Genomic DNA, 12,724 nt, shown 5'->3' with positions numbered 1-12,724 from the left:
GCTTCTCTCAATTCTTAGACTATAACATTGGTCTAGACACTTAAGCATTCTTAGCTTTAGTTTCACATCTGTGAAGCAAACATTGATACTTATTATTGAGGATTGGATGTGTCAAGAAAAGTCTATTCTAGGTCTATGATGGCAATGGTGGTTATTATTATTATTTAAATGCACTATAGTCTACTAATACCTTGAAAGTGATAATATTCCTACTCAGAGCCATACTTAACAAAGCTATAGCTCATTTGAATTCTTAAAATGAAGTACAAACCATAAGTATATGTATTACTTTTTTATTGCTGATATAAAACACCATGACCAAAGCTGCTTACAGCAGAAAGGTTTATTTGACCTTATAGTTCCAGAGTGTAAGATTATGGCAGCAAGAAAGGAGGTGATAGCTTATGTATTGAACAACAAGCATAAGGCAGAATGAACTCAAAGTCTGCCACCAGTGACATACTTCTCACAACAAGGCTATATTTCCTATAGCTCCCAAATACTGTCATCGATTGTGGACCAGGTATTCAAATGCCCACGACTATGGGGGTTGAGACAATCACAGTATGAATGTACATTATTGCATTTGTATATGTAGTGTGCATGTGTGTGTGTATGCATGTAGAGGGTCAAAGTCAATGCTGGGGTATCTTCCTTGTTCTCTCTCTACTTTATTAATTGAAGCAGGCTCTCTCATTGAACCTGTAGCTCAAAGATTCATTCTCATCTAGATAGCTGGCAGCTTGTCCTAGCTATCTGTGTATCTGTTTCCTGAGTACTAGAGCTACAGGTAGCTGTCACTCTATCCAGGCATTTCTGAAGGCTCTGTACATCTGGACAAGTGCTTTATCCACAGAGCCACTTCCCTAGTTCCATAGATGAAAGTTTTGAGGAAGCTCCAGATTGTTGAGTATTTAATAACCTGTCACAATGCAAGTATTTTTTAAAAAGATATATAATAGTTCCTGGAAATATCTGAAATGCCCATTCTTTTATAGATTTTTAAGTATGCAATTTGTTCTAAATGTCTAATCTTGAATGATTAAATAATTTGCATTCTGTTTTCAATGGCATAAATTAAAGGCTAATTGAAGTATAATTCTTTGCAATAAAAGTATATCATCTTTTATGTAGTACATTTAAAAATAATCTATGCCCGTTCTAATTGTATAGTTTTGTTATTTTAATTTAATGTACCAAGTAATTAAAAATTGCTATGAAGAAAAGAAGATGAAAATGATTTTACTTAATTTCTCTTCAGCAAACTGAAGAGATAAGTAGAGTAGTGGAACAGTACCCAACACAGTTCCTGGCTCATAAAGATTATTCATTAACTGTTCTTATAATGAACAAGAATGAGTAAGTTTTAAGTATTTTTATGTTTGGAGAAAAGGCACTATTCTCAATATTATATACAGCACTACGAACATAAGGTGATATCTTTCTATTAAAATGTTTCTATACTGAAGTCACACAAGCCACATGTTACTGGATTATTAGCAATGTGATGTCCTTTGGTTCTTTCCCCCTTTGCTCTAAGGGTAGGTTCTCAGGCCTAAGTCAGAAATACATGTTGAAAGATAGCTCTGCATGTGTAGCTTCCATTGTATACCTTGAAATGTAGACTGCTTTTTGCTCAGAGTTCACTCCTCGAAGCTATTTCTATACACAGACAGCTTTGGAAAGACAAAGATGGCCTTGGTTTCTAGTACAGATTGTCTTATAGCCTTGGAAGACAGAGGTAGTCCTTCCCTGAATCACACAAGGTGATATGTTTATTGTTTGGTCTAGTAAGACTCCTAACTCCCCACAGAAGGAGCAGGTTCCCTAAAGTCAGGGTTCCTCTCTTGTGCCACTCACATTTGTAGGTGTTATCTTCATTTTCTCTCTTTCCTCTTGGGAATTGCAGCTTAGGCACTGGCTCAAATAAGGGATGGTCCCTTTTGCTGCTCTTCACCACTATTCAATAGTGAATTATTGCTTTGTCTCTACTATTAAGAGAATGAGCACTGTAGAACTAGCATTGGATATGGAAGATGGTGATGAAATCAAGAATCTCTGACTCAGAGTACTGGCTAAAACTATAAAGTCTTTAATAATCCTCATTTGTTGGATGTGGTTGGGTGGATATAGGTAAAGGTACTGGAGGAAGAAGGAAGACTACATTTCTAGATAAACAAGGATTCTTTTGAACTTTCCAAGCAACCTAAAGTCATTCATGATTACTGAAGCTGTAAATCCTAGTCCTGGTACACAGAAGCTAAAGTTTGTTAGTTTTCTTGTTATTTTTGTTTTCTTTTGTTTTGTTTTAGCCTTTTGAGCCTTTAATGAACACTTTACTTTGGGGCCTTAATGCTTTGTTTAGTTGAATGTGTTGGGTTTCTGTAGTAACTGAAAGCAAGTCTATTTTTGTAGGACAGGTAGGTACATGACAGTGGCATTTTGCTTACCATTCTAACACTACCCCTCTTTTATATCCATTCCTGTCCTCTATTCTTTGTGGTTTATAAAAAAACTTCCATAACAACACTTAGGAAATTCAAATGTCTTATCGTGCTGGTCAGAGAACTCTGGACCTTAAAAGTCTTTGCTCACTTTTACTTGAGTTTAAATGTATAATGTTGCTTCTTAGAAACAGCCGCTTGCTTGCCTTCTACCATGTCACAAGGAAGCATTCAAGGTTGTTGCTTACATATAACATAACTTCCTGCTAGCCAAATGACTAAAACTGCGTTTCATTTTTCCCCAGGTACTTCTATCAGGCGTCATCGGATTCCTTTCCCACCTCCTTATGATGATCAGTTTTATACTGTGTACGACTTCAATATCAACATAAGTGTTGTCTTCTATGGACGCACGTTCAAGATTTATGATTGTGATCCATTCACAAAAAACTTTCTGAGGAAAATAGGAATCAAATTGAATCCTCCAGGACAACGTCCATTTGATCCCTACATGAAAATGCGGAGAGAGGTAAGAACAAATACATCTGTGACTTTTTGTCTTCAGAGAAAATCATAGTTATGAGAGTTGTCTTGTTCTTCTTGGATAGAAAGGAAGACCAAATGGTGGTCACAGAACAGGAATGATCCCCTCGTTTCCTTCCTTGCTGCTTTCCTTCACCTTCACCCTCCATTACTTTTGGGGAGCCTCCCTTCCAGCTGTAGAGTATTTTGTGATCTATGTAGGTTGGATAATGTCTAGGAACCCACAATTAGTTTTGTGGTTACCAATATAATGTAAGTTGAGTCCACATTTCTTCTGCCTGTGTTTTCTGGTTTTAGTTCCCTGTTTCTGGTTGAGAAAAATATGTCTTCTGAACAACTGATTAAATAAATTGAACTTTGAACATTCCCTTTCCTTCCTTCTTGGAACTTTGTAAACTTGGATGCTGGAATATTCTAGAAGAGTGAAGTAGCTGTGGTTTGCATTTCTCCCAGTTGAGTTTAAAATTTCATCTTACTGAACAAAAATTCAGTGATAATTGTTCTGCAGTTCTTTAAACTGATTACTTGACCCTAATTTTCTTCTTTTCCAGAAGGCTCAGAATATACAAAAGAAGAATCATTGGTTAGGCCACAAACCTAGCCAGGCTCCTTATTGGGACTGGACTGGAAATTCTGGATTCTTACCTTAATTTTCATTATTATCATTTATTTCCCTTTGTATTTTTATTTTGTATTTATTTATTTACATATTCTTGAGACAAGGTTTTACTATAATGACATAGGCAAGTGTTGAATTCACTGTGTAACTCAGGCTGACCTTGAACTTACTGACCTCCTCCTGATTCTTAAATGTTGGGATTACAGATGTGGGCTACCACTCCTCATTATTTTTTGTTGTTGTTAATATAGAACTTCATGTAACCAAACATATAAGCGTTAAATGTACCTTGGAATGAGTCTTAACCTGCATCCAAACTACAATGTTGAACAGTTCCTTCTCCCCCCATCCCGGACTTTTCTAATCAGTCCTTCTCTCTCCTCCAAGATAACTACTATTCTAATTGCTGTCTCAATAAGTTGGTTTTATCTGATTTTTATTGTTTTCAAAACTCATAATTAATTTCGTTTCAGAATAACAAAATTTAAAATGAAATTCCCTTTGACTCTTTTTTTTAATCTCTCATTAAAAGCTATATGTGACATCATTCCCCTGTACCTGCCTCTTAGCCTCAGCAAATTATTTTTTGATGTTGTAGGCATATAATCCTACTGTGAAGTATATGTATTATTACTCCTGGAATATCTAAGGTAAAATAACTTTGTATCGCTGTAAAAGATTTTTCAGGTTTGGATTCATTTTTATGTTTATCATATGCCCTGAATGATAAGTACAGTCTTCTGAAGCCTCATAGAGAATCTGAAGGAAAAAGATCCTTATAAGTTAATGCTCCCAGCATATGGCTATATGTATCCAACAGCAGTTATTGTTGTATGATAATGATTGTGAATGATGAAAAATTATATGAATCTCATATTATTCAACATACTGTCAGGTTTTATAGTCTTCTAAGGAAGAAAAAGTTGTGATAACAGTTGGAAGTAAATACCAAGGAAAAGGAAATGTTTTAATGATTTCCTTTCAGATTTTGGGAACCATTTTGGTATTTAAATGGGGCCAAAAACCCTCATCAATAAATATAGAAGTCTTTGGAAAATTAAGTTTAATAAGAGGCTTTTATATTGGGCTTTATGGATTTAGTTAAGTGTTTGCTGCTGCCTTGTTATGTAAAGTTAAACTATTTTGCTTAAACTGAACAAGATCTTAATGGTATATGATCAATAATACATTATTAGCAGTCTTATACATTAAAACCATTTCAACTAATTAAAGCAGAGGTCCCATAATTTCACTTAAATATTAAGGATAAGTGTAGAATGCCGTCTAGAAGTATTTTTTGTTTTCCTCTTGAGATAAAATTGAAGCTAGACTACCCTGAATAAACACAAAAATTCAGAAATTTTGAGAACGATTATATAACTCATTTTTGGGATAATATTTCCCAAGTGAATCTTTCCTTACCTAACAATATCATTTGCTTATACCAGATAGAATAGAGGCAGCTATACTCTAAGACAGGGCTAAGAGGTTGCAAATTGAAGGAAAGATGATCCAAAAGGACCATGGAACTCAATGCTTCTAGAGCATGCTGAGTCTTGCCAAATAGGGTTTCTGTGTGGAGTGGAAGTTCTCCATTTGCTGTTTGTATGTCCATTTCCTGGATATCTGAAATTTTTAGCAAAATTAAACCATAAATATATTTCTTCCTCTTATCTTTGTACATACACACATGCACAAGCATGCATGCACACAGAGATGAGAGATTTCTGGTAGAAAGACAGATTTTTAAAATGAAAATACAATCAGTTTGGGATTTGGTTTATAAATTTTAAACAAATACAGGTCAAATCTTAAATCAGTGCAACTCAGTGTTTGGAAAATGTGTATACCAAAGTAACCAATATGAAAAAAATGTCAAATGTTTGGGGCTGGGGATGTAGCTCACCCACAGAACATTTCCACAGAATGTATAAGACGCTGGGTTCAATTAGCATAGCAGAAAACAAAAAAAAGAAAATATACAGACTATTTCCCATAACAACAAAATATGCCTTTGTTCCCCTTTCTAGTCAAGTCTCCTGAAGTCACCCTTTCTTGTGATATCCCCTATACAGACACAATTACTGTTTTGGTTTCTGTCACCGTAGAGTAGGTTTGTTCATTCATAATAAAATTAAGAATAAAATAAAGGCTTTGAGAAAAGTCAACTTCAAACATATCCCAGAAATATAGTTTAGTATGTTAAAATGTTGTTTAACAAAATATGAAAAATTTAATATTTGCCTGTATCCTATAGGTTAAAACTGACTGTGAATTTGTATATCTGTATGTCATAGTATTTAGTTGAAAACTTTTAAAACAGGATGACAGAATAGTCTACAGAACATAATCTTTACATTAACTGATTGTCTCCAAGATATGACTACATAAAGCCTGCTTTATTTCTGCCTCTTTTTCCACTTACAGACGTTAGAGTTTGTGGATCCTTTTCGTCCCTATCATTCTTTTGACACCCTGAAACGATTCCTCCAGTATGATGGGAAGGTTTTGCGTTTCTTCTGCCTGTGGGATGATTCAGCCTCACTGTTTGGGGATCGTAGAGAATTTGTCCTTCATTACTTCCTTTGTGATGATACTATTGAAATCAGAGAAATACTGCCATCTAATTCGGGCCGGGATGCTATGTCATCATTCCTTCGGAGGAGTAAACTTCCCAAGGTAAGCAGTTTTGAGTATGTTTTTGGGCCAAGAGACTTGAGTCATTATTTGGAATGGTGTGCGATGGCTCTGTGATGATACTTGCCATATGCTGCTTGGTTTAGTTAGGGTTTCTATTGCTGTGCTAAGATACTATGACTAAACGCCACTTATAGGGGAAGGGACTTTTTGAGCTTATAGTTACACATCACAGTCCATCTCTGAGGGAAGTCAGAGCCAGAACTCATGCAGGGCAGGTACCTGGAGTGCTGTTTACTCACTTGCTCTTCGTGGCTTATTCAGCACCCAGGGGTGGTTCTATCAACAGTGAGCTGTGCATTTCTACATTGTCAAGCAACAAAATACCCCACAGACTAATTTGATTGAGGCATTTTCTTTTTTTATTAAATTATTGTATTTATTTGTATTCCAAATATTGACCCCCTTCTAGGCCCCATCTCCCAGAGTTCTTCATCTCCCCTTGCCTTTGCCTATGAGAGGATGCTCACCTCTCACCCATCCCCTCACCCATCCAACCTACATCTCACCTTCCCACCTAACCCCTCCTCCAGCATCCCCTTTCGTTGGGTCATCAAGTCTCTACAGTATTAGATGCATTCTCTCCTACTGAGGCCAGAAAAGGCAGTCTTCTGCTACATATGTGCTGGGGAGGGATGAGAGGCACGGACTAGTCTATGTCTGCTCTTTGGTTGATGGCTTAGTCTCTGGGAGCTCTGAAGGAGCTGGGTTAGTTGAGACTTTTGGTCTTCCTAGGGTGATGCTTTCCCCTTCAGTTCCTATAGTCCTTCCCCTAACTTCCATAGGAGTCCCCGACCTCACTCCAATGATTTGCTGTAAGTATGTTTATCTGTCTCACATAGGAAGCCTAACATGACTTCTAGAACTAAGAGGTTGTAGAGACAAATCTCCACTAGCACAATCCCCTGTTAGCAACATGTGAACGCAAGTCTTCAGCCTTCTAGCCCAAAATCCACTGGCAGACTCTTGAAATGCAGATTTTGAAGGGCTGATCACCCTGTCTTGGCAGAGTTTATCAGTCAACTATTCTGCATAATTTGTCCTTTTCTGGACAGTATTAGTCTGCAGATGAAACAGGCAGTTTTGTCTAGTGACTGCCTAGCCACAAAGTATGGCCTCACCTAGAGGTAGAGATGTTCAAATTCTCTGTTAAATCCACCAAAAGGGAACTGTTAGGAGCAGATATGTCTCAACAAAAAGATAAATAACTTTAAATCTCAAATTTTGTGGATTTCTGACGTTTTTGAAATCCATCTACCTATATAAGACAATCTGTACTGTTGTCTTTATATCTTAATAGTATCTTGGAAGTCCTCTCACAAAGTCAGCAATATGTTTGCTATTTGGCCCTTAACTCACATGTGTAATCAACTCAGAAGTTTGTAATGACATCAATAGAAGAACTGGCTCTAAACCTTGTACTTTTAAACTTTTAACAAATAAATTCTATACCAAAGCAAAGATATGATTTTAGCTTAGTTAACAAATGAGATTAGGACTGTATAACTCAAGCTAGCTAATTCTTCCCTGTTAAATTACAATCAATTTTAATTTCCTCATTAAAACAACTTTAGAATAACCACTTTCAGCCCCCAAAGTTCAGGGAATTGGGGTGACAACTCCTCTATAACTTCTTCAAGCTGTATATGGGCGTTGAGATATCCTTTGGGGTAGGGGGTAGGAAGAATGAAGCAAATGCTGTAGCCGATGTGTCCTGACTGGACCCAGCTGAAAGTCCTTGATATCAGGAATCCAAGTAGGCACACTCTGTAAAATACAACTCTCAAGAAAAAAGTTTACAATCGAAATCTCTTTTTGTTTGATTCTCCTGAATTAATTTTTTCAGGCGGTCTACCTCTATCAAATCTGATCAGTATGACTCGGTGAGGTTTCCAGAGCCTAATCACACCTTTTAAAAACACAATGACAAAATCTTTCTCCCAAATACTGTGTTCCTTAATCTGAAACCAGAAAAGGTTTTATTTTGCACTCTCTCCAAGAGTAATAATAATAAAACTAATAATAAAACTAACAATAAAATAAAAATAATAATAATAAAACTCTTTAAAGTCACACCCATCATGAAGACTAAACAATTTTTTAAAAAGGGAGTAAGCTAAACAATGAGCCTGATAGGTTTTTGTACTCTATGATATCAGGAAATTAACCCAAAATTCCCGTGGAGCCCACGTTAAGAGAATACGAGCTTCCTGTTGTGGTAAATATCAAAAGTAACCACAAATCCTCGCTAGCTGGCATCAACGAGCCATATGGCCTTTAGCAGGATAATTCATGAAAAAACCAAATACTTTCTATCAATTCCAATATCAATAAGCAACATATCAAACCAGGACTTTAGCCCAAAATATCTCAATCTGTCAAGCTCTCTACTCGGAGCCACAGATTTTTATTTAACCTTAATAACTTCTATAATATATGTCTGCATTCACTCTCCCTGGTGTTACAGACATTTATCACAACTCTCTACTTGGAGTTAGTGACCAATTTTTCCCTATCTAAGTTCCGAACCATAGATGAAAACCCCCATGTCATTCGGGTAATCACTTTACTCTCCTTTAAACAAAGTTAAACACCTTCTATCAATTCTAAAACCAATAAGCAACTTAAAACTCAGGACTTTAGCCCAAAATATATCCATCTGTTAAGCTCTCTACCTGGTGCCACAGATTTTTCTTTAACCTTAATAACTTCTATAATATATGTCTGTATTCGCTCTTCCTGGTGTTACAGACATTCATCACATCTCTCTACTTGGAGTTAGTGACTAATTTTTTCCTATCTAAGTTCTGAACTGTGGATGAAAATCCCTTCCTGATTAAGGTAATTTCTTTACTCTCTACTTTCTAAAAACAAACTTAATCACCTTTTAATAATACCTGTAATTAAGAAGTAGCTTGTCTAACTAGGATTTCAATCCAAAATTCCCGTGGAGCCCACATTAAAAAGAGTATGAGTGTCCTGAAAGACTTTCTAAACAACTTTCTTTAAAAAGCAGCTTTTAATCTCTAACTCTCTGAGCTGCCATTACTTATCATACAGCAGGGGACCTACAGCCTGCCAGCCCAGGTGTGAGAGATCACATGACTTAACATGGAGCTGGCCTCTTCTTAGAAAATAAAAACTTTCTCTCAACTCTTAGGATTACTAATGGATTCTTGCCCATCACATTGGTTCGCCATCCGTTGTTGTAAAAATATAAAAAAAAAAAATTGTGTCTTTTAGCTCGCTCAGTCTAGCACCTCAGTGCCCCAAGATATCTTGGTGGAAACACATCCCAACTCCACGGTGGCCCAGTGTCTCCAGCCACTGCACATTTTCCTACACTCAAACCGTCACATAAAAGAACACATAACACAATACTCTTAGATCCAATTGATAAGGTGTAATTGTCCTCTTAAACGTACAGAGCCCGGTACCATCCATCCCTTGGGAACATTGATAACAACCTGTAAGTACACAGAGCGAGATCTTTACGTCAGCCTCCCTTGTCCTGCCATGGCTTCTCTCTCTCTCCCCCTCCTATCTCTTCTTTCTCAGGTCTTCAGTTCTATTCCATTGATCAACCTGCCTGTTTCTGTACTGATACCATGCAGTTTTTTTTAAATCACTATTGCTGCTTTGTAATACATCTTGAGATTAGGGATGGTATTCCACCATAAGTTCTTTTATTATTGAAAATTGTTTTTACTACCCTGAATTTTTGTTATGAAGTTGAGAATTGCTCTTTCCATGTCTGTGAAGAATTGTGTTGCCCTTTTCTTCGGTGTTTCATTGAATCTGTAGATAGCTTTTGAGAAGACCATTTTTACTGTTAATCCCACCAATCCATGAGCTTGGGAAATCATTCCGTCTTGTGAAGTCTTCCATTTCTTTCTTCAGGGACTTGAAGTTCTTGTTATATAGATCTTCAACTTGCTTGGTTAGAATTAGACCAAGGTATTTTATATCATTTGTGACTATCATGAAGGGTATTGTTTCCCTAATTTCTTTCTTAGCCTGTTTATCACTTGTATAAAGAAGGCTACTGATTTGTTTGAGTTAATTTTATATCCAGCCACTTTTCTCAAGTTGTTTATCAGCTGTAGGAGCTCTCTGGTAGAATTTTGGGGCTCACTTATGTATACTGTCGTATCATCCACAAAGAATGATACTTTGACTTCTTCCTTTCCAAATTGTATCTGCATGATTTCCTTTTGTTGTCTAATTGCTCTGGCTAGAACCTCAAGTACTATATTAAATAGATAGGAAGAGAGTGGGCAGCCTTGTCTTGTCCCTGATTGTAGTGGGATTGCTTCAAGTTTCTCTTCATTTAATTTGATGTTGGCTGGTGGTTTGCTGTGTATTGTTTTTAGTATGTTTAGGTATGTGACATGAATTCCTGATCTCCCCAAGAATTAAAAAATTCATTTAATAATTTTTTACAATCCATATTTTATCCCCCTTCTGGTCCACCCTCCAACTTTTCCACATCCCATACCTCTTACCCGCGCCCTGTCTCCATGAGGATGTCCCTACACCCACTCCCATCCCCGACCTCACTAGACCTCTAAATTTTCTGGGACCTCCAGTTTCTTGGATGTTAAGTGCATCTTCTCTGACTGAATCTAGACCCAGAAGTCCTCTGCTGTATATGTGTTGGGGGCTTCATATCAGCTGGTATATGCTGCCTGGTTGGTGGTCCAGTGTCTGAGAGATCTTAGAGGTTGAGGTTAATCGAGACTGCTGGTCCTCCTACAGGGTTATCATCCTCCTCAGCTTCTCCCAACTTTTCCCTAATTCAACCACAGGAGTCAGCAGCTTCTGCCCATTGATTGTGTGTAAATATCTGCATCTGACTTTTTCAGCTGCTTATTGTGTCTCTCAGGGCAGTCATGATAAGCCCCTTTTTGTGAGCACTCCATAGCCTCAGTAATAGTGTCAGGGCTAAGAATGGATACAGAAAATGTGGTTCATTTACAAAATGGAATACTACTCAGCTATTAAGAACAAGGACATCCTGTTTTGCAGACAAATAGATAGAACATCCTGAATGAGGTAACTCAGTCCCCAAAAGACATGCATGGTGTGTACTCACTAACAAGTGGATATTAGCCAAAAAAAAAAAAAAAAAAAAAAGTACAGGATACCCAGGATACAATCGACAGAACTTAAAAAAAAACTTTACAAGCTGAAGGACCCAATCGAGGATGCCTCAATCCCACTTGGGAGGGAGAAGAAAGCAATCACAGGAGTGGGGAGTGAGGGACTTAGGTGGGAAGGGGACAGGGAGGGGAAGAGGGGAACATGCTCAGGTATTGGGTGGGAAAACAGGACTTAAGTCCTTAGGACTACCAGAAAGAATGGAAACAGGCAACCACAGAAGGTAGAAGGTGGGGGGACCTTCCAGAGTGTACCAGAGACCTAGGAGGTGAGAGACACAGGACTCAAAGAGAGGGACCTTAGATGGAATGCCCCATAGTGGGGAGAGGGAGCTTGAAGAGCCCACCTCCAGCAGAAAGAGTAGGCATCAGTTGAGGGATGGGTTTGCCATTCCACAGTCAAAAACTCTGACCCATAATTGTTACTGTCTGAAAGAACTGTAGGGACAAAAATGGAGAAAAACCTGAGGAAACCAGGTCTAACAATAGGCCCAAATTGGGATCCAGCTCCAAGACTTTTAATATGGAAAAATGTTGTATTTTGTTAAAGGCTTTTTTGAGCATCTAATAAGAAGATCATGTGATTTTTTTCTTTGAGATTGTTTATATAGTGGACTACACTGATGGATGTTTTTGTATATTGAACCATCGCTGTATCCCTACTTGATCATGGTGAATGATGGCTTTGATGTGTTCTTAAATTCAGTTTTGCGAGAATTTTATTAAGTATTTTTACATCAATATTCATAAGGAAAATTGGCCTGAAGTTCTCTTTCTTTGTTGAGTCTTCGTGTGGTTTAGGAGTCTGAGTAACTGTGGCTTCATAGAATGAATTAGGAATGTTCCTTCTGTTTTTATTTAGTGGAGCAGTTTGAGCAGTATTGATATTAGCTCTTCTTTGAAGGTCTGGTAGAATTCTGCACTAAATCCATCTGGCTCTGGGCCTTTTTTTTTGGTTGGGAGGACTTTATTGCTTTATTGACTGCTTCTATTTACTAGGGTGTTCCGAGACTCTTTAGATTGTTTACATGATCTTGATTTAACTTTGGTTCATTGTGTCTGTCTAGAAAAATCAAACGTTTCATCTACATTTTCTGGTTTTGTTGAGGATAGCCTTTTTATAGTAAGACCTGATGATTTTTTTTTTTTTATATTTCTTCAATTTCTGTTGTTATGTCTCCCTTTTCATTTCTGATTTTGTTAATTTGGATACTATTGTTGTATCCTTTATCTAGTTTGGTAAGGGTTTATCTATCTTGTTG

General features: G+C 37.2%; 1 protein-coding gene across 1 annotated transcript in view; it reads left to right on the top strand.

Moving 5' to 3' along the window:
- The window catches only part of Efhc2 (EF-hand domain containing 2), a 196,301-nt gene that overhangs the window by 78,836 nt on the left and 104,741 nt on the right, over positions 1–12,724 (top strand). Inside the window, 2 exon segments of the mRNA XM_032890363.1 lie at positions 2,750–2,973; positions 6,034–6,285. Coding sequence (XP_032746254.1) covers positions 2,750–2,973; positions 6,034–6,285 — 476 coding nt within the window.

Source organism: Rattus rattus, chromosome X, assembly GCF_011064425.1.
Source record: "Rattus rattus isolate New Zealand chromosome X, Rrattus_CSIRO_v1, whole genome shotgun sequence".
Taxonomy (NCBI): Eukaryota; Metazoa; Chordata; class Mammalia; order Rodentia; family Muridae; genus Rattus; species Rattus rattus.
This window is presented reverse-complemented; position numbering and strand designations above follow the sequence as displayed.